Source organism: Buteo buteo, chromosome 11, assembly GCF_964188355.1.
Source record: "Buteo buteo chromosome 11, bButBut1.hap1.1, whole genome shotgun sequence".
NCBI classification, from domain to species: Eukaryota; Metazoa; Chordata; class Aves; order Accipitriformes; family Accipitridae; genus Buteo; species Buteo buteo.
In genome coordinates this window covers 20445285-20468383 of record NC_134181.1, presented here as the reverse complement: position 1 = coordinate 20468383, position 23099 = coordinate 20445285, and the positions used below count along the sequence as shown (strand labels likewise).

At 38.8% G+C, this 23099-nt stretch overlaps 1 protein-coding gene across 1 annotated transcript; it reads right to left on the bottom strand.

The window, feature by feature from the left end:
* Positions 1–826: 826 nt before the first annotated feature.
* On the bottom strand, positions 827–21384 carry PLA2G15 (phospholipase A2 group XV). The gene is made up of 6 exons (XM_075040313.1): positions 21165–21384; positions 13029–13185; positions 11417–11535; positions 9721–9819; positions 9098–9322; positions 827–5124 (listed from the first exon to the last, which is right to left on the bottom strand). Exons 1-6 carry the CDS (start codon positions 21310–21312, stop codon positions 4613–4615), a joined length of 1260 nt encoding a protein of 419 aa, XP_074896414.1. The 5' UTR covers positions 21313–21384; the 3' UTR covers positions 827–4612.
* Between the last annotated feature and the right edge of the window lie 1715 nt (positions 21385–23099).

Genomic DNA, 23099 nt, shown 5'->3' with positions numbered 1-23099 from the left:
TTCCCTTTCTCCTGCAATCATCTGGGTCAATGAACCCTGAGGAATGAATGAACAAGAACTGTACTGGGACAAGATGTCTGATTAATAAGGATCTAAGGCACAGAGAAGAGCAGCAGTCACTAGCACTCATCTTGTATTACAGTCTTTATCATGTAAAAAAAAAAAAGCCCCCACAAGGCAAGTTTCAGCCTCAACATTTTTTTTCTCAAGAGTTATAAGCAATCATTTGTACTATAGGTTAGTGAAGCATCCAGTCCAGCCACCAGAAGAATTATGCTTGCCCAACAGGCTTTTAGATTACTTTGATAAGGGAGATAATTTCCAGGGGTTTTTGCCCCACAGAATCATTGTCTGTCATTAAAGTTTCTTCAGGGCCACAATGCACTATTTTTAATTGCAAAAATATTGTTTCATACAACCATGAAACTGTATGGTCAACATGCATGGGTTTGGGGATCAGTTTGGAAATCAACAATATAAAGGCAACTGCAAGCATTTAGGACACTTCAGGACTGAGGGACTAATTTCAAAATGATTACCTGAACAGAAGCATGAGGCATCAAGAACTTTTTTTTTCCCCCATACAAGATGAACAAGAAAGCAAACAAAAGAAATTGAGTAATCTCAGACCCACATTCTCCATGAATTCAAGAACAATTAACAGAGAACTCCAAATGTACCACAAGACAGTAGTTGCATTTGAAGATGAACCAAGAGGCAATTACTGTGAGAAAAGAGACACCAAGAACCTGTGGGGAAGAAAAACAGCAATAAATTGACATTCCATCTGAGCAGTGAGACATGTTATTCACACCAGGAGACAAGCTGTATTAGATCAACTTTATTATGTTATCAAAGTTTGACAATAAAATATTCAAAATTTATTGAACACATTCATACACAAAAAGAGCATATAAAATGCTAGGTCTCAGAATATGTTCCATACAAAATACTGTTAAATGTAGAGCAGCAAAGTCATTGCCAAACATTCCCTGAATTTAAGAGGGCCTTGAACACACTGTGCTCCAAGAACTACCTTAATACCAAACATTCCTTCCTTTGGTCTGCAAGTCCTTTGCAATTATTGCTAGTTATTGAAGCCTTCTGTTTTTAAACAGAATCACATAGTGACTCTGAACCTCTTCAGAAGTGTTACAGTGACAGCTGAAAGTTTCTTCAGCATTTTCTATATATTTTGTCAAAAATAAGAAACACATTCGGTCCTCAAGACAATTTTTGGTTTCTGAAAATATCCTGGAAGAATAAAAGCAAGTAAAAATTATGGAAAGAGAGAGACATGATTGATATGTGTTAGGTTATAACAAAGATATATCAGTAAACTCATACATTTCAACTGTGCAGTGTGGCAAAGCACCTGAGTTACTCCTCTTAAGGATGTGCCACATTCTCCTCTCCTTAAAGATTTATTTCTTCAGACCTCCCTCCCCACAAGAATCTAGAACACTCAAGTGCACATTGTTTTAGCAGGTCTGTAACAGAAATGCTAAATACTCCTGCCTTGTAGAGGAACATGCCATAGTGAGTAAGCACTTCTCAACATACTGAGTGAAGTCATTCAGTTTCAATGACTAGAATAGTGTAGTTTATTTGCTGCATTCATTTTTCAAGGAGAACTCCATCGTAAGATGCAAGAAATTGAAAAAGAAAGGGCTGAAGATTATTTGGTAGAAAAATCACAACTTCTGGACATAAAACAGAACTATAGCCTGCAGAACCATCACATCCAATCAAAATCTCACTAGAAGCACTGTGCTTGCTCTAACACAGTACTCAGAACTCAGGTACACGTGTTCTTGCACAGCAAGGCTTTATAGTGACAAACAACAAATAAAAAAGCACCCTGAAAAGCTTTCAGCTTCATTTTATCAGGTTAACTGACACAAGTTTATTTAAAGAGACACAATCAAGGCCTTGTCTAATAATGGAAAGCTGTTTTACAAATCTTTAGGTTAAAAGATACAGTCAACTGATCTCAGAAACACAGTACTAAGTTGCCAAAATAAGAAAAGATTTTTTTTTTTTCTCCTTTTGGGGCACAAAAAGTAGTATTAGAAAGTAGTAAAGGGAAAAGAATTTTAAAAAGCATCTTTTGGAATCCTGTATTTTGGAACTTCAAATCACAAAACACCCTGAAGCTAAACTTTTGGTATGAGACTGAAAATGCTACCAATTAATGGGTAAGGATCTAAATGTAGCTAAGAAACATTCTCCTGATCAGGTTAAGAACCTATGTTCTTTTCTCATTTTTTTCAGCCCTTCATGTCCATGTTGGTATCCTGCAATACAGCCTCCAGCTCCACTCATTCCAGTGCTTATTAACAGGCATTCTACTTCAGCAAGAAATACAGATTGTGATAAACTGTTTTCTGTAATTTCTTTCTGTTGTAAACCAGTAACATAGCAATTTATTCAAAAATTGAGTCAGACCACAGGAAGAGCTTTATCATCTTTGAGCAGTCTTGGAACACAAGCCTGAAGCTTATCCAGCTGACAGCCCTGCATAAAATAGAACACTTGGCCAAAGGACTTTTTTTGTGGGTTTTGTTGTTGTTGTTGTTCAGGTTTGGGGGCATGGTTTGGGGTTTTTTTGTTGAGTTTTTTTTGGTTTGGGTTTTGTTGGGTTTTTTCTTTGGTTGTTTTGGGGTTTTTTTCCCCCATTTCAACAGTTACCAATTACAAATGACTTGGGGCAACTCAGTACTTACTCTGGAAAAGTCTAGGCAATATTGCTGCTGAACTGTAGGTCCCTGGGCAACTGAGGAAGAGATAAACATTCCATTTTAAAAATTAGGAAAATGTGTACTCGGTCTCAACAAAAGTAATAGGGCAAATGCGGGGGCGGGAAACAAAGCTAAATAAGGAAGTTAAAAACTATTTAGCTTATCCATGACCCTAGTTCAAGTTGTTCTGCATTTACAAGTAATTTTTGAATTAAAACTTAAAGCCTTTAACTTATCTCCTGTGCCAGAATGTTTGCATTCTACAGTAACACGAGTTCAAGACTGTCATTTCAACTTGTCTTATTGATACGTTTAATGGCAGCAAACATTTTATGCATGCTACCAAAGTAGTTAAAAACTTTACCCTTTCGACAACTTCAGTTTAAGTAATGAATCTTCAATAGTTCTGATGAGTTTCTGAAACTCTTAAAACAGTTTTCTTGGAGGACCTAGCATTTTGAAAGCATTCAAAATTGTGTTTTCAGAAAACTAAGTGCAGTCTAACTGGGTGACTGGTTTTAAAGCAAGCAAAAGAGAATCTTCAAGTGAAACTTTCTCCAGCAGGACTTCTGTAATCAAGGTTGTAAATATGATGGCCTTTAGGCTATCATTTCTGTGGAGTTCAGAGTTGAATTTTTTTTTTTTTAAACACTGAGTAAAATGATACTGTAGGAAATTAACAGAGTTGCATAATCAGCAGTTTACAGAAACATTTAAGGAACAGTGTATCCCAACTTCTTATAACAGCAATAATGAAACTTGTAATCTATGGGAAATGGATTTTAGTCTTAAAATGTAGAGTTGCTTTTCAGCTGAATGCAATGTTCTTCCAATCACTACTTGATCAGTAACTAGATCAGAGCTTAAGTATTGACTGAGAACAAGGTTTATACTTCATACTGTATTATGCTGACTTCCATTCCCCACCCCATTTCGGGAAGTTCACTTTTCTTTTTGAATTAATGCCCACCATCCATTATCACTTCTACTACATGAGATCACTTTTCACCCAGAAATGCAATTCTGCACTGTATGGATTGTTTGCCAGTATTCAACTCAATGAGTTTTAATTTATGTGCTACTCCACAGAGCTACAGTTATTGCAAGCACTAACCACTGTTTAGCTTCTTTCCCTCATTGATAAATAAAGCACAAAGTGAGAATTCCTCAGACTCCAGATTGTATGTAATCAGGTTCTAGAAGTTGAGCAAACAATTTCTTCTTTTAAAAAAAAAAGTTACCTAATAATAAGCTTCAAGTAATTCACACACTTTTTTTTTTCCCCCAAAAGCTGTAATAAAAGAAAGGCTAGATTATGACAAAGGTAGTACAGTTCCAGGCAGAGCTCTTCCCTATCTTATCTAGTAGATATGCACATTTACAAATTAAGGTACTGGGAACTGTGGATCAAAATATGCAAGACCCTTTAAAAAGTTTACTGTGCTTCCCAAATTGTTAATATCATTCCCTTGTTTTATGGGCATCTAAAATTGCAATCCTTCCTAGCCCTCCCACTCCAAACCCTGCAAAGACCACACAAAGGAACTCAGGTATCTATGATTCTATGTAGTATGTGCAAGGGGCTACACAATCTCCAAATGAAAGTCTGTATGAATATTGGACACAACACTAGAGGCACCAAAATGCATATTTGAGCAAATTTGCAGAATGTGAAAATACTATGAAGCATCATAAACACAAATAGGGGACAAATGATCATTTAGGACACCAAACAACTTCTTAAACACAGCCTTAAAAAAAGAACACAAAATAAATAATTCAAATATCTAAATATCAAGGGATTAAAAGGTATTTTCCCATATTTAAGGGAAGGCATCACAGGTGAGGAAAATAACTGTCAACACAAGGTATCACAAATCAAAAAGCAGCTTTTTCACGTAGGAGATAGTAGTATCATTGGATAGCATTTGAATATGCTCATTTCCTGAAAGCTCAAATATCACCACTTCCTGTTTTTGCATGTCCACCCACTTTTGACATTGCAAGGCACTCTGTAAGTTTACTGTACCATCCCCATCGCTGTAAAGAATCTTGGGTTCTTTGTCAGGAAAACTTTCATAATGGAAGGAATCGGGTGTTTCCACACCAGTACCATAAAGACAGTGTATACGCACACCAGGCGGTGTCATCTGGTAGACCAGGTGCTCAGTGTCTTGTCTCATGAGCCAGCCATCTTCAAAATTGATGTCCCTGTAGAATTTTCTGTAATCCTGAAGAGTGTAGTTAGCTGTAGGTGTGCTTACAAAGATCTTATCTGGAGGCCATGTGTAGTTGTAAGGAAGCATCCAATTTGTGGAAACTGCTGATCTCTGCTGGTCTCTAATCTTGAGTGAACTGATAACAGGTATTCTGTTGTTGTCACCTTAAAAAAAGGTGGAATTTCATTATACACAAAGCAAAGCATGAATCTCAACCAGTAGCAATTACTACCACTCACAGCAATAACATGAATAAAGAGATTATTCCCTTTGCTTACAGTGACAATTTGAGAAGTTTTTCCTCATTTATAATTGTCTTGATAATTAACTTCTGCAGACTAACTTCCAGTAACTTACAAATTTAAATACAAGTTGATGAATGAATGACAAACCAAGAACACTGCCACCTTTCCAATATGTTCCTTTTTAAAGGAGAAAAAATTTCCTGTGTGAGCCAAGTAAGAAATCAGTTTTTATTAGGCATTATTTATACCATTTGCAAGTTTTGTCTTGCAAGTTTTGTCTTAAATGATCTTCTGGAAATGTGTTTTACAGTGATTCTGGTACCTAGATCATGTTTTTGCTGAAAGAACAGATAAACACTACTATCCACACACATTTAAGAACTCATGAAGAGACTTTATAGGCTTAACAAAATGTTTAAAATTTTGCACATTCAAAACAAGCAGAGTAGCAGTATTTCATTCAGGATAGCTATAAAAGTTACTATTGATTTATTTACCATTTGGCATAGTGTTTTACCAGTTTATGTACTCCCTTTATAACAAAACCTACCAGAACATGCCTACAACTGAAAGAAAATAGCAGACTCTTAATAATTACCTAAAAAGATAACCATCATAAAAGGAAACAGAAGCAAAGCAAGTTTTACTGTCTCTGCTTATGCCATCAAGAAAGAATGCTACACTCAATGACCAATTCAGTCTCTATGCATAGTTCTTCAGAGAAGAAAAAAAGAGTTAGAGCTTGTTAGCTTCTGGTGGGAACCATAGAAAATTGCTGGTATCAGCATCTTCCCTTCCAGTCAGCATTTCAGGGCTGCTAAAATACTTGTGCTGCTCAGAACACAGGTTTTCTCTAATGTAGCAGTAGTATTTCTAGCAACTCTGGTAACCTAAACATCTTTGCTGGGGTAAGGGGGTGGGGGACAACAGATAAAACCAACAATTCTTGAAAGACCAGTTGATAACTGCTATACTTGGGAAATGTTTTCCGCTGGCCAAGCTATTCCAAGGCATTATGTTGTCTTAATATAATATAAATCTAGAGAGCTAGAGCTTATTATCAATAAAGGTCTTAAATTATCCAATACCCAATAAAACCAAAATTGTTACATTTTACCAAATTTAGACTTAGTCTTATTACAGAACTAGTATTTGACCAAAACATTTCAAGAATTTTTTTGTAGACATCAAGTCCATTGTTTTCTTAGCAGTTTGTTCCAAAGATGGCTCAAACTAACACATGACTAGGTTATAGTTTATATGCATCTTTCTTCATATTTTAACCATTATTCTTGCATCTTCACAAACTTAAAAGCTGCTTAATAAGTGGCAGATACAGTGATTACTAGAAACAAACTATTTTTTTATTTTTTTTTTAAAAAAGCCCTGAGACAGATCCGAGTTTATTTTCATGGTGACTGTCTAATCAGACCTATTTTCCATTATCACAATGGCTGGCACACCTCAATTCTTTTGTCAGCTGAACTTTGAATCAGAATTTCTATTATTAGGTCCAGGTGGTTACAGCACATAGTGATCCAGGTCAACCACACCATAGAAACTGAAATACTGAAACCAAAACCACTATTCCTGAAATAGCACCAAAGTATATTTTTCAGTTCCATAAGGTGGCACTATTGCTTCAGCAAGAAGACCTAAAGCACAGTTTAATGCCATCTTTAGGACGACTACATGGAGACATGGCTAGTATAACTCTGAAACAGATAAAAAGGAAACTCAAAAGAGCACAGCAAGAATCACAAAGGTCCTGAAAAATGCGTTTCATATTACTGTGTAGTATAAATACTTAACTATGCACTCATCACTAAGCTACTGAATACTACTTGGCAGTTTTCAACAAAGAAAGCCCAAGTTCCAAATTGAACAATGAAAGGAATGCTTACAAAATTTATTTCCAGTAGAATACTCAAACACAGAACCTGACTATTCCAGCCTTCTCTTACAGAACTGTTACAAAATGCTTATCAAATCCTTTACTTTTCTCTGAAGTGCAGAAATACTGTACAGCCAAGACCATGCTTAAGTCAGCAGGCAGACTGTAATTGACATTATAGTGAACAAAGTATTAGGTCTAAGGAAGACACTGCTAGCATCTCAAGCTGACAAAAAAAAACCACCACAACCCAAAAAACAACCCACACCAAGCCACCAGAGTGAACTTTGTGTCTTTGATCACTGTAGTGGGAAAAACCTCCTCACTTTATTGGCACTGGAATTGTAATGATATAAGTATTGATCTTGCAAAGCACATGAATAAGTAGCAGAAAGTATTACAGAAGTTCTAGAGAAAATAATTCCACCTGTGTACTGTTTACCACTTTAATAACACACCTGTGGATTTGACATACAGTTCCTAGCCATTACCATATTATAAACAGGAATGGGAGCAGAAAGAATGCATTCATAGCTTGCCTTGTCTTTCCTGCAGCAATGCAGTATTTTTCTTTAAAGCCACAATTCCTCTGCGTACTAACATCCTGATAATGTCAGTTTTAGAAACTCTTTAATAGACTAATGTAATCCAAGTATTAAATGCCTGATGGTGGTGATTTATTACAGATATTTTAGACAGAACTAGCATAAAAATGTGCATTCTGATATTATGTTCTGCCCATTTAACTTTCCTACATGATTCTTAAATTTCTGCTCTAAAACATGGAGTTTATTACAGACATACAGACTAAAAGGTGACTACATTTTAGTAGAAATTCAACTATGCATTATGCGTTTGTATAGCTAGCCACTTTGGATGGGATGCATTACAAAGTATGAACAAGACATGAAGCATAAAATTTTAATCCAACAGAAATCTAGGACAGTGGAATTTTATATAATCATGTGGAAATTTATGAAGTTAACATTGCTCACTTCCTGCCATTTCTGCAGCATGCAAACTTGTCAGCAGAAGCCTGTGAGAAAAGGGATATTAATTTTTACAGTGCCATTGCAATAGATTTAACAATGTATAACTCAATACAAACATCTAATTTAAGTTTTCTAATTAGTAACTGAGCTATGCACTACTATTCAGAATCAAATGCCTTTGGTAAGCAAAGTATTCTTTGATCTGTCCATGCATGACTGGCACTTGCTGTGCGTTCTGCATTTTTATGAAGTCCAGTTTCTGATGTCAGCTTTGTTTAGGAAGATAGTGATATCCAAAGCTAACAAGTCAGAAACAAGCTAGAAAAACCAAGCCCAAAACATCATGAACTAAATGCCAAAGCACATGAAATAATTATGGTATCACATGATGGTGTAAGTGAACTTTTTCCATCAGTCATTTGCAGTTACTTAGTGAATAGGTTACGCTCCCCCCACCCCCAGTGTCAGGCATATTTAGTATGCTAAACCCACGATCTCAAAGATACACTTTCCTTATCTGTAGAGTTATAACCTTCAACAGGCTTTTGTGCTGCGGGCACCACTTCACCACCCTGTCTACAAGTTTCCCTTAATGTTAACCTCAAGCAGCTGTGTGATCTTTAATCAAAGGAAACAACTGAATGCTCTGGAGTCCTTGTTAGCTTTGCAATACTGAACAGAGAGCAATCAGGCTGGAGACAGAAGTGACAGAAATAGAAGACACCAGGCCAAACAGAAGATGACAACAATCTGCTGAAAATAGGTTAGGAGAAGTCAAGAGGCAACACAGCTCCTGGTTACAGGATGTAAAAAAATTCAGTTCACTCCCACAAACATAAAGAATGAGAGTCTGGTCACAGGGCTTGAAACAAAGTTGCCATCACTTATGAAAAAATTATATTTAACTTCATAGTTACTTAAACCCTCATCCTCTAGTCTTACAGTTAAGTCTAGTTAGTATCTCGCACTGCTAACAAAATACATTGCAAATGCTCAAGTTACCTACCTGAAGCCAGCACACGGAGAGTTTTAGCCACTCCTCCCCATGGAGCACCTAATGACACATAATCCTTTATGTACTTGTCTTTCCAATCCTGAGTCTGATGGTTGAGGAAATAGAGGGTGTACATATTACCCATACTGTGGGCAATTAAGACAACAGGACTTCCATACTGCTCATACATTAGCTCTATCATCTTGCGAAGGGCCACAAAATAGTCTCCATTCTCATCTGAAGTAAACATATACAGGTTACACAGTTATTAATTGTGAATGCTGAACATCAACACAATTCTTTAAAGTGTTAATTTTTTAACTGTCTGTAGAATTAATAATGCAGAGCTTAGAAATTCCAGTATTAAGTGGGAGGGGTGGGTGGTTTTGTGGAGATGAGTTTTGGTAGCGTGGCTTTTTTGTTGTTTTGTTTTTAAGCAAGTCTTAAGTAGCAAGGAAAAAAAGAAACCACACCACACAACTTTCATGTGGGTCCAGGGGTACCCCGGCCCAAGAACTAGTAAAAATTAAGTTTTTTAAGTATTAATTGTACAGGTGGGATGGGAGAAGAGACACAAAACATTTTTTTGCTGTCTGGGAGAGTCAAAATTTTATTCAAGTAACAATGTGATTTACTTGGTGCCTTTCGCCAGTCATAAGGTGCTCCTCGTACATCTTCATCGCGTTTGTAGCCCCAATCTACTAAACTCTGCACCAGCATATAAAAGTAACTGCCTGTAGACATCAGATAAGAAACAGAACAGTGAAAAGATTAGCATTAGAAGTAGCCATCAGACACTATCGCGAAACAAACTAAGTTCTGGAAGCATTATCTCTGATACCATATATTCAGACATTAAAACTGTAGTCTTAATCTTTGACAATCTAGAAAGCTGCATATTAAACAAAATTAGTTCTGCCCGCTGTCCCCCAAAAGTGAGAGAATACCATTATTAAAACTTCCTACTAGTTGGCTGATCTATCAAATGTGGCAGCAAAATGTGGTATACACAGAATGGATAAATTCTCTGCAGCAGAAATGTATTCTTTACAGTTCAAGGGTAAGACATCTAAGAAATTACTACATTAGAGTCCTAGCTTTTGTTGATTGCAGATTAACTTCAGGTAGAGTATATAATACATTCATAAAGGTTGGCTTGGACCTCACCAACATTTATTCTTGGAAACAAATGCTTACAGTGTACCCCAGGGCAAAATTCTGGAAACTACCCCAAAACTATTTTTCTATCAGGTAGTAGACTAAGACTTAAGTGACTGAACATAATGCTTTAATAGCAAAGAAGGGAAACATTTGCAGACTGGCTAATGTTAGACATTGAAAGATGTTACATATTACAAGCTTTGACACATAGGGTTTAAGTATTACCACAATTAAATGCATCTAATAACACTTTGAAAGATTAAGTGTCAAAACATCCTATTGACTATCACAGTCATATTTAAGTTTGGAGCAAAACCTCAGTCTTGAATGCTTATCATATAGTCCCTAAAATGAACAGAAGCAATTTTATATGTGGCCCTGTTCTGGTTATGAGAGTCATCTAGTGAAGATCATTAAGCACATTACTGCCCTTCTGGAGATTGCTACCTAAAGAAAAGAAATCCATGCTATGAAGCACATGAAGCTCAGTGCACTACTGGCTACTAAGTTACTTAAGTCTTCAGCCACAGCTAACAACTACTCACACAAGCTTATCAGATTCAGTATTTTCTGCAAGATGACTTCTACAAAAACACTAAAAAAACCCTGCAAACACATTAATGCAGAAATCTTTTGCAGCACAAATGTAATTATATAATTATTCTGACACCAACAAAAGACGGGGAACTACAGAGCGTGGTACAGTATCTCCCAAGCCCATTAACTCATTCCTAAAGCCAAAGAGCGCCTTACTCAGAACCAAGCTGAAATGAAGTGGGTTTATTTTGGTTTTGTTTGTCAAGCTTCCGTCACAGAATTTTCTGCTCAACCCATCTCGTTTTCCAAAAACATCTGTCTTCAAAGCACCTACTCAAGTTTCATCCAGAGAACTTAAATTTGGCACAAGACTAAGTAACATGGAATCTTCTTGTCTCAATCTATCAGGCCAAACAACAGACAAGACAATACAATGAAAACGCTTAAAAGCTAAGTGAGCCATGTGCTACCCTACTACCAAAACCAAACAACAACAACAAAAAAAACCCAATCAGTTTTTCTACTTTTAAACAGAACTGCAATTTGAAATCACATTTCAGTAGCTTGTTGTATAAAGTCACACTAGAAAAATCCTACAGGTGACAAAGCACTTCAGATGCAGCTTGTACATACCAACGCTCCTTTTACTTGGGTCAAGGAATTCCAAGGAGAAAGTCTGCCCAAAACCTGGGACTCTAATATCCACTCCATCTGGTGGTTCTGTAATCTTACTTGTTCGATTATATACCAGCCTGGGGGAGGAGGGAAGAAAAAGAGAGAGAAAACCATGAAACATGTCATATTACCACATGACAACTCTCAACTACATTGGGTCTTACATTCTGAGTGCAGTAACAAGAACTTTAAGTGCTATTACCGAGAAGAAAAAATAAAACAAAAAAAACCCTGGCAGGCATGATAAGAGTACTCTAATGGTTAAGAGGTTATACAATGCAAACAATTATTTTGGTTTAATGCTTTACAGGCAGAATCTGAGACTTATCTTCTCTATAAAACTGAGTACACAGAATTGCGGCTGAACTTCAACTTTAGAATATAAGCTACTTTATATAGTTCTATGCCATTTCACTTTGCATCAAGCCACACAATAGCGAAGACTTGTCAAGAACATTAAGAATGTAGCAGTAGAAGATAAAATACCTGTAAAATCAGATATCGGAAAAATTCTCCTAGATGAAAATAATTCATTTCTGTTTAACTAGAACACCCACACCAGCATAAGGGAGTACTTGATATTTCTTGACTAATGATTGGTACCTCAGGAAACACACAGCAGTATTGAGTGTTTTGTAGATACTTTTCAAATCAATTTGAGATACGAAGAATCTGGAGCATTGGGTCAGGGTCTTTATTATGATTATGATGATTATTATTATTGTTGGGGTTTTGTTCATTTGTTTTTAATACCATATCAATACATTTGCCATTTCTGAATGCAAGTTTTAACCCCTAGATGGAGTCTTAAAATCTGAACTGATACTCAAATCTTCACACACCAGAAATCTCTAACCTCTAAGGCATATAGCAGGACATAAAGCAGAGGTGAAACTACACAACGGCTCAGTATATTCACATAAAAGAGCAACATGCCAATACAATATTTTTAAATTGCACAAGCTAAGTATTTCTTGTTTTCATAAAGGTTTTTATACAATTTTTACAGGAACATTAATGAAGCAGACTGAATGATGAAATAGTCTGGATGCTTTAAATTAGGCAATGTTTTAAACCAAAATAATGCTGGACAGAGACTTCCTGACTGCCCTTGAAGGACACGGTGTGTCTCAACTGCCTGCGAGACTGCCACTGACAGCAAAAGTGCAAGCTCCCATTCCTCCTGCTTGTCCCCTCTGAGCTGCCCAATGTACCTCCTTCCCCCTTGCCTCATCAAAACTTAAGTAACTCATCAAAAAAGCAGAAAATGTTCTGCTTTAGGTAAGCCTGCAGAAGTGTCTGATAAGCGCTCAAACCAACAGTGGGTAACTGGTAGGAGAGAAAGTGGAAGAAACTAAGACAACCTCTGTTTTTCATCACTGATGAACAACTACCTCAGATGCAAGAGCCACATCTTCTGATTCATCCTGTTACTCTACCTAGCAGAATTCCAAGTCATTTCTTTCACCGGTCTTGAATCAGAAAAGAAAGTTTAAGGCAGCCATTCTGTACAAAGCATGTCAGTCTAAGGAAAGGAGGTAACTGCAAAGAGCAACATTTCTAGTCTTACCTGATATTATCAATCCAGCAGTCAATGATGACAGGCAGAAGCAACTCTAAATTCAGCCAGAGTGTAAAATAACTGTCTGTCTTCTTGGAGCATAGATAATGCACTACTGATGGCTTATCTAACTTTGCTTCCAGCTGATTACCCAAGTCCCCTGGAACTGAAAGATATAAAAACAAGACAAAGTGTGTAACATTTTACATTATAATATACACATCTTAATACTGTAGCCCTCATATACTGTATCACTACATCCAAAGATACCATTAAGTTTTGTAACTGGATAAAAAAATGTTACCCAAGAACAAAGTACTGCATGCACATTTTCCACTGAAAATATTTGGATTTTCAAAAATCATCAGTGGGGAACCACCATGTAGAATAGTTCTGGATCAACAGTTCATCTCTTCAAAAAGCAGACTGTATAAGAACAGGTCATGTTAGGCCATGGGTATGAAAAACAGATGGTCTTGGACATTATTAAAATAATCTGTGTTTTAAAGTGCAAACTGAATCTTTCTGGAAGATTTTTTTTTCTTCAGAGTATTACAACTGCACATGCAACTCTTTCTGTTCTCTTTAAACAGTTGCCTGCAAACTATCAATTTGACATTAAAAAGTGTGAAAAGTGAAAGCAGCTCCATTTATGTCTTTTATTTTTACTTCTTCACCTCCAAGTGCACTTTTGCTACACAAGATTTAGTTGGCTAGCATAATAATCCAAATATATAGTTTCATATCTTTTACATTCATGTTTGGATGCAACAACAGTTTTGATCTTCACTTTTTTTTTGATACATTACATCAGTAATACTTGGAGGGAAGGGTCTTGTATTTGTACCTTCTCTGAAGTGCACAGTTCTTAAAGACATATACCAAATACCAGTATTACTTTGATGAAATTTTCTTTTCCTTTATTTATTTTAAGCACTAGATAGAGACAGGGATATTATTTCTAAATTAGAACTAAGCTCAAAAAAATGCTCTTACAATTTTCAACAGCAAATTTCCAGAGAAATTTCTTACATTGTTATGTTTAATCATATTTTTCCTCAACAACCAGAAAGGCAAAGATACTTCAGTAACTGAAAAGTTTCTCTGAATTAGAAAAATGTAAGAGTTAAGCACTTCTTAAGGGTTCCCCCCACCCCTTTCAGCTCCACACCCTCGCACCTTTTCAGTGTGTGCATAACTTTATCCTATTCACTTGTCAATGTTTAATTTTGAAGTTTTTTAATGCAGGCCTACCCATACATTTGCTTTTCTTTTTTCCCCACTTCAGTAAATTATTTAATCAGAACAGTTTTTCTATAGAACTCTGATACTTAGCAATGGTTTAAAGAAAGAGATATTACCTTTTAGTGGAACACCTAATTTAACTGGAAAGCCAGACAGGCTTTCAGAGGAACACTGCAGAACTGAAAAAGGACAGAACCTCAAACTATAGACCTGGGCAACCACACTCTTACAACCTTCAACCACTGCAGAAAAGATACACCTCAGGATTTCTTTATTAACTACCTCTACTTTCCCATTAGGTTAAAAGACCCAGTAGCTGACCACAGTTTATTTTAGGTCATATTTCAAGGACTCTGATATACTGGAAAGCATAGTAAGGGAGATTATAGTATTGCATCACACCCTAGAAAGAGTTTACTGAAGTTCAGTCTGGTAACCTCACAAAATGCTGTTTAGTTATTGCTTATAGAACTATAAAGCAACAGTTTGTTCCACGGTCTCGTGCCTGTGCTGTATCAGTGCTTTTAATTAGAAAAGGAACAGAGTGTAATTCTATTTATATCAATCATTCACAGCTGGCCAGTTGCAGCAGCAGACCTGCCAAGGACAGAACAGGTTGATTTTGTCATCAGTTTCAATGCAAAACAAAGTAGAGTGACATTCTGTTCTACCCTGGAATCTCATTTCCTTGTGTAAAAATCAAACTCTTCCAGCAAAGATACCTTTCAAAGACTTAGACAAACATCTGGAGTATCAGAGTTTTAAGAACCTGCTGAGTTTTCCAAACAGCACTCAAATGATCATAAGCACTGCTGCTCAGAGTAGGAAGACTCAGAACTGAAGAAGTTTCAGATTATAATCAAGATAAATGTATCAAAAAGAGTACTGAAAGCAGGAAAGTATACAAAGTCTCACTTGGACTTAACGGAATGATCTTAGATTAACTGCAAGTTTAATTTGGTTAAAAAATTTTATCTTCAAGAAGCTCGAGGATAGAGGATGCGCTCCTGTGTCCAATTCATAGCAGATGAGAAACATTACATACTAATTTTTACTTAAGGGATAAGGAACAAGTCGGAAAGCAGTAATTTTATGTAATTCTAAACAAAAGATAAGGGGCAAGTTCCACCTGTGCCAAGATACAATATTGGAGTTAAAAAATAGTCTCGGGTACAGGCGTAATGCCTGTTTGCTTATAAAGTAGGGATTAACAAAAAGGTTTTTTTCAGGCTTAGATTTCCGTATTAACAGTGAAACTGCTAATCACTGTAATTCACAACTCATGTTTTATTTTCTAAAGTACATTCTGCAAGCTGAATAGGGTTCATGATGAAGCTGTAGGGAACAAAATGCAAATTTTGATTTTTCACATTATGGAGAGAAACATGCAAGATCTTCAGTCCTCACCCCACACAATTTAAGAGTGTTAATGATTTACATTTTGGCTGGAGAACTACTTAGTGGCTTTTTGATAAGTAACAAGTTAAAAATAGATCACATTGACAATTAATTCTGTAGGATAAGGACAGACATTTCTGAATTTTCTGTGATGGAATTTGAAAGCAGTAGAAAAAACACATTTCCCTTTGCTTTCAGGCCATACACAGAAAGCATCTGTGGGCAGAGTAATCTGTAAGCAATTTTTCCTCATCTTCTCATCTACCATTATCTGTAGTTTCTAAGCCTTTTTGCTGGAAACATTACAGAAAGTTCTTACTTTTTAAAGCCTGCAGACTGACCTCACAGATGTACAAAATAACTGGCAAGTTTAGTTCTGCAAAATACATTAGCACTAGTTAAAACTGGATGTCCAAGAAAAGATCTGAAGCAGTACCCTTGCTTCCCTAATTTGTAGTTGTGTAATACATGTATTGACTTCTGAACTGTGACATTTGGAAATATAATGAGATTTCATATACAACAGAAAGTGTTTTCATCAGGTTTGATGATCTATTAGTTCTAGCATATTCTCATTTTTCACAAAGACATTAATCCCAACAGAATTCATTCTAATACAGCCATGAACTCAATTCATTTCCCATCTTATAGTATCCTTTGCTTTTTTTTTTTTTCCAACTGCCCTGACAAAGCTAGTAGATCTCCTTCTGGGATGTGTTCTTGTTTGATTAAGCTTTATGGCAAGCACATTTACAAATTTCATTTGAGAGTTTAAAAGATGTTACAGACTTTTCCTGGGAACTACAATAACTAGCTTCAGGATACATTGACACTCCTGCCTATCACTATCCTTAAGTCTTAATGACTGATTCACAGTTCCCAGCAGAAGACAATAAGCAAATTGCACCCTGGAAAGTGACTTGCCTTAATACTGTTCAGGAAGCAAAGAGAAAAGGACATTCAACAAAAGCCATGAATAGGGGGATCTTAAATCTCATTTGGGAAAAAAAAAAAAAAAAGAAAAAATTGTACCTATATAATGGGGGGGAGGAATCTACTGTTTGTGTGGCAGAGAGGCCATCAACTGGTACTTTTTTACTACTTTGAAATGCAAATGCCTTTGGATATATATCAACTATTGTAACTTTTTAACTGGTATAATTTCCTCAAATAACTGTCACCTTTTTTGGTCTATAAATTAGTATGCCTTCAAAATGAACCAAGTTTTCTGGAAAATTAATTTTAAACTCTGACCACAGTTCTCTAAGGAGAATGTCTCAAAGTAGCTCACAGACTCCATGATAGACTGCCACAGAAAAGGCTTGTGTTTAAAATTAGGAACAAGAAAGCAAACAACATCTCACATGATACTTCCAGATACCTCAGATCACATGAGGCATAAACATTTAAATCACTCCTGACATCTAGCCAGCTGACCATACAAACACACACACCTCAATTAGCAGTCAGCAGGAATTCACAGACAAACCTCGTTTGCATGTAAATCAATTATTAACAAACTTCATTTAGGTGTCTTTCTAGAAAACTTTAGCCAAGTACCTAACAAATTGTTTGCAGAAGGTATCAGAACATTGATATAGTAATTGTGTTGAGTCAGCTCTAAAAGGTAAAGAGTTCAGTGAATCCACCACTGATCTTATAAGGACAGGTTATCAGCTCCCAAAATTGATAAGACATGAGATAGTATGCAGTGATTATCGATGGACTATGAGAAAATGAAGGAGGAAGAGCAACCACAAAATAAAGGAACTTCTTACTGCAATCATTAGAAGACAACCATGTTGCATATATAACCAAACTGTTAAGTGCAAAAATATTATAATTGCATGTAAACATGAGGCAGATATCCAGAAGTACTTGTACAGAATATATATTTTAGTAGATATTGTCAGTAGAGCAGAGGTATTGAGTAGGTTATCCTTGTTCTTAAAGGAGATATTCCTGTGTGAATATATTGTCCTGGCTGACTAGGAAACTCAAAAAAAAAAAGGCATGAAAGCAATTCAGTATCTTAAGTAGTCCCCTTTTCCCCCAAAAAAAGAGAATCACCTTACATTTTATGAGCATTGTGTCTTTGATATCAAGCCTTCAGGCAGGACTCTGGAAGTAAAGTTTTGACTTTTACCTTGTGTTTTCTCTAGTGCCACTATTATATGAATACACTTTGATGCTTTGTTATTTAAAGCTCAGGGAAAACTGAGCAATTGCATTGCAGTATTTTGCTGTCAGTTACTACCCATGTCAGTTTGGTCCCTGGTCTTGCTCCATTGGTATGTACAAGCATGATCTTCAGGCATAGTAGCTTCTGCTACTAAGGCACCATTTGATGATACACAGATCAGCTTAAAAAATAACCTAAGCCAAATGGAGTGGTGCCACTCTCCACATTCCTTGTGCCAGCTCCTCCATTAAGATAATTCAACTACAAAATTAATCACTTCTTCCTCAACAGGTTAATTTTCTCATGCTTTATCAAGACAAACAACTCCACAAGGTGGCCAATAAGCATGCACAAGGAAAGCTGGGCAAGCACTAATGAGCTGTTAGATTGGCTTAGCTGTTTCACAGAACCACACTTCACCTGAGCCAGAGGGCTCTGCAAAACCGCGATCTGTTGCCACCACAACTACAGCCAATAGTTACAAGGTTGTATTCAAGCAGCTCATCTGCTTTCCGATTTTATATTCCTAGCAGCAGTATTTTGTTAGTACTTGGGGAGCAGAACAAAAGTTACCCATGTATGAGCAATGCCCCATATTTGCAAACTCCTGCTCTACTTCCTCCACCGTTACTTGCATAAGCACAGGCTGCAACTGCAAGTGGGGTCATTACGTGAAAAATTTGAGAGCAAGTTACACTGCATCTTGTGACCATCACCAGTCTAAAACATTTATGAAGTGATCATTATGTTGACAACATTCCTTTAAAGACCATTCCTTCTTTCTTTGTTCCTTAAGATCGGATAGCCAGCTTGCCATGCACAGAATAAGACCAAACTTGTTAACTCCCCTTTCTACTTGAGTTTTACCTTCCAAGCGGACCAAAAGTGAATGCTTAGATCATAAGACCATATTTACTACAAGATAAAAAACATATTTAAAAACTGAACACATATCAGGAATTAAGGGTCTAGATGCCAACCTGATAAATCAGGAGGCTCAACGCTGTATCCCCTCTCTTGTATGGGCTCCAAAACCATCTCAGGCTTGTATAGGCCTGTATTATGCAGCCTTGCATACACCTCTCCATCTCCTTTTGCATTTGTGGTTCCAGTGCAATGTGTCTTTTTCTCCCCTCTCCCAAACACCTGTGTTAAGCCAGCACTTAGAATGCCTCCCTAAATGATTGTCCTAAACCCTTCTACCATCCTCATTGCAGTAATTCCTGAAAAGCTTATCTTGTCACATACGCAGGAAGGGTGAAGAAAAGGTCGTGAAAAGTTAACTAGAATCAAGATGAGAACATTTCATACAGAACCAGAGCGACCCACAGTCACTCCTTCCTCTCCTTTATTTGTTTGACCTTCACTGCCCATGTCATGTCTAATTGAAGCTAAGCTCTTAGTGCAGGTGTTTTTACAACGACAGTCATTTCTATACATCAAAAAACCATGGTATTTTACAATAGGCAGTTAGAGCAAATCACTCCCTAAGAGCACCTACTTTCTCAAACATACAGACAACCCAAAACATTTGTTTATGTTAAAACCCATTGAATCTTCACTTTCTGGACAGGTCAGGACTGGGCAGCAAAACCAGCACATTTTAAAACGCAGACACCGACTAGAACAGTCAGAGATGCAAGTTTCTGTAGCATTTGATGAAAATTCACTGTAATAGCAAGAAAGTCTGTGTTTTAAAGCTATCATTGATGAATGTCTGCTCAGCCACGCAGTATTTACCAGAATGTCTCTTAGGAAAACAAAATGTAGGTCAGCCATGTTTTTTAAAAGCATCCTTAAGGAACATACATACTTACAGTAGATCCATCAGTAGTAACTCCATGCTTCTATAATCAGTATCCCTTTATCCCCATTGCTTTTAAGTCTTCTTCGATTCCTTCATAGCTAGAATTGAATATTGGATCAGCAACTAAAACACTATCACCTTTATCATCAAGAAGCCTGCACTGGAGTAAGCGCCAGAGTTTATTGCTAAAACCCAGCATTACAGAGTGGAAAGATGGGATAAAAGGTTGCTTCTAACCTTCACAGACAGAACTCCAATAATTTTTGTTCACATTTTAACTCCAGCCTCTTAGCACATCCTTTTACAGTTTCTACTTCTAAATCTACATTCTCTCAGTTAGTTCAGCCATCTATTAAGAACTGTGTATTTGTACATGGTGGTCCCGAGATACACAGCATCTCTAAAAAGAGTTCTTGCTTAGCGTTTACCCTTTTATGTCAGAAGTTTGTAACAGTAGTAATAAAGTCAACAACAGAGCCTAAATTATTATAAATAAATGGAGCTTAAACTGAACAACATTCCACTGATTATCCTTTTCCCAATTTCTTGATCTTTCTTCCCCCTTTACCATCGAGGTTAATTGTGTAATAAGAACATACTGCATACTGAATACATTCACAGGACTGGCTACTGACATATCACCAAATGCACTTAATTAATATATTGGAATGCTTAAGAATTACAATTTCAGCAGACAAGTTATTAAAACATTTAAAATTTATTTATGATTCTTCTTATCAATGGATACAAAAAGCATCTAACAAATACTACTTTATACCTATTATAGGAATACTTTCTACACATTTGTTACAAACAGGTTCGTGTTAACAGGTGAAACCACAGGCCAGTAATCGATATTCTTTTTCTACCTTGTGCGATGAAATAAGCCTATTATTTTTTAAGTGCTTGTAGTTGGGCTGCTGTAACACCCAGTCACTTCTCTTCCCACATCTGACTCCAACCCCTTTTAGGAAAGGTTCATATGGAGTAAAAACTTGGGAAAGGAGGGCCTGCTTTTAGTTAAGGAGCTAAAAACGTATTTAAGCGAGCCCCGTTCTTCCCACGCCCACTGACAAGCAGAGGCAACCTAATGTTTTCGGCACGTTCGTGTCCCGTCCCGTCCCCGGCACGGGGTGCGGTGCGAGGTGGGGTGAGGTGCCGCCCCCCCACCCGGGCCTGTGTTTTTCGCTTTTGCGGCCGGGCCAGGGACGGGGCTGTCAGCGCCGGGGCAGAGTTACGGAGAAGACGCTCCGCACGCCCCGCCCCGGTGCCCGCAGCACCCGGGGCGCCCACAAAGCGGGGTCGCTGAGCGAAACGCCCCGGAGACCCCCGGGCAGCGGCGGCCGGGCGGGCGGGGCGCGCACCCCCGCGGCCGTACCCACCGCACCCCGCCCGCTCCGCAGCGCCCGGGGCCTCCCGCCGCCTCCCTGCCGGGGGCGCGACGGCAGGGACAGCGGGCTCGACGCAGTTCCACGGCGCCAGACCCACGCACCGCCGACGCCCCGGCTCTTACCCAGCACCACGGGCGGCCCCGCGGGCCGGCGGCGCGGCAGGCACCCGCCGCCGGGGCAGAAGAGCAGCAGCAGCAGCAGGAGAACGAGGCTGAAGAAGGAGCTCCCTCCCGAGGGCGGGAGGAGCCTAGCGCCCGCCGGCGGGACCATCACCCCAGCGCATAACCCCGGGGCCGAGTGCCGCCGCCTCCGCTCCGCCGGGGCTGCCGCCGCCGGAGTGCAGCCCAGCCGCCCGGCCCGGCCAGAAAAGGGCCCGCCCCGCCCCGCCCCGCCCCGCCCCGCCCCGGCGGCAGCCGGCCCCGCCCCCGCAGGCGTCACCAGCCGATTGCGGAGAGCCGGAGCCGCCGCGCGACCTGGCTTCTCGCAGCAGCCGCAGGCGGGCTTGGCTGGCGGGCCCGAGCGGCCTCTCCTCAGGCGGCGGCGGCGGGAACCTGCGCTCCCCTCAGCCGCCACGGCCCCGCAGAAACCTCTGTAAATGTGGCGGACCCCCTGCCTTTCGGAGGGCCCCGGCCCGTGCCGCAGCCGCGGCCCGGGCCTGGCCCGTGTGAGGCATAGCGGACAGGTAGGGCGCCCCGCAGGTGCGGGCTGAGGCCTCTGGTCCCGGCTGGCAGCACGCATTTAGGGACGGAGACGTGCTGCGGGAGGAACACCTTTTGTCTCGCGTTACTACATCTACAGCTGTGTGATCGTGACGATGTCTGAAAGTGAAGTAAGGGGCGTTTGCTGCAAAACTTATGCATAAAAATAGGTAGCCCGTGAGCGGCATGGTCAGAATGGCTTAAGGAAAAACAAAAATACTTAGCAGAGCTAGGAATTTTAGCCTTACACAGTCGAGGGACAGGGTATCCGATACAAAAGCTCATGGGCATAGCTGTACTTCAGGCAACACCTGACTAATGTGACAGCTAATTGGTACAGAGTATCATTGAGGTCAGGCATTTGGCAATCCTAAAAAAAATCATTAGGCCTTTATACATGTAACAAGAACAGGTAGACTTGTAATTACAGTCATTTAAAACCAGAAGGGATATAAGCCTTTGCGCTTCAGCAATACCAGTTAGTGGGAGTTACGTGCTCAGTTTTAAGTACGTGTCATTTGGTGGGTGTCTGGTTATTGAAGGGGAGGAAGAAGGGTATCCACGGAAGCAGAAACTAAATGGAGAAAAAAATAGTACTTGGTAGCAGTGTGATCACATCTCATGATCAGTCATGATTGTGCTCATGGGCAAGACAAGGTTTCCTTGGTTCGCTCACGTACCTACTACTGCTATGAAAATATACGTTCTGAGCCAGGTGTTACCAATTCATGCTCAGGGTAAAGCTATTTCTGATAGGGTTACTTTGCAACAAGGGCACTACAGTTTATGCTTCACAGCTTCCTACATCCCTCAGTGTGTCTACTAATTTCAGAAATATTCCTACCTTGAATGGTAGCATGAACAATATCACAAATGAAGACAGGGGAGTGAGAGGCAAGTAGAAGTAGAAAACTACTCATTGAACTGGTAACTCTTACCAGCTATACACACTGTAAGGTATAAAATTGAAGCTGTTCTTGCCTCATTGAATTCAGTATTCAACAACATTTATAACTGCTGCAGAAAGGCATGTTGAATAGATTGTGCATGAAGTCAGAATCTGGTAAAACATATACGTAGTCTATTGACAGAAGGTTAGAAAAATGATGGGGATGGCTTGGCTTTGACATGGAAGGATCTTTCTCCTAAAATAAGACAGAGGAAGAAAATGCAACAAATCACTCAAGGAAGCTAAGGCTAAGTCTAAATCTAGACTTACTTTTTTCAAGGCAGCTGCCACACCTTGTGTATTTACAATGAGTGGAAAGGTGACAACATCCAACAAACCCAAAGGCCTGTCCCAAAGACAGGTGCTTAGTCACCATGCAAGTGTTGACTTGAAATGACCTCCCGCTGAAA

What these genes read in the sequence shown, in the direction of transcription:
- PLA2G15 (XM_075040313.1), bottom strand. Translation starts at nt 21,312, where the DNA reads ATGGTCCCGCCGGCGGGCGCTAGGCTCCTCCCGCCCTCGGGAGGGAGC. An exon ending in TGCTGGATTGATAATATCAG is followed by an intron (nt 11,536 to 13,028) that starts GTAAGACTAGAA and finishes CTCCTCCCCCAG; the next exon opens with GCTGGTATATAATCGAACAA. An exon ending in TCTCCGTGTGCTGGCTTCAG is followed by an intron (nt 5,125 to 9,097) that starts GTAGGTAACTTG and finishes CCTTTTTTTAAG; the next exon opens with GTGACAACAACAGAATACCT.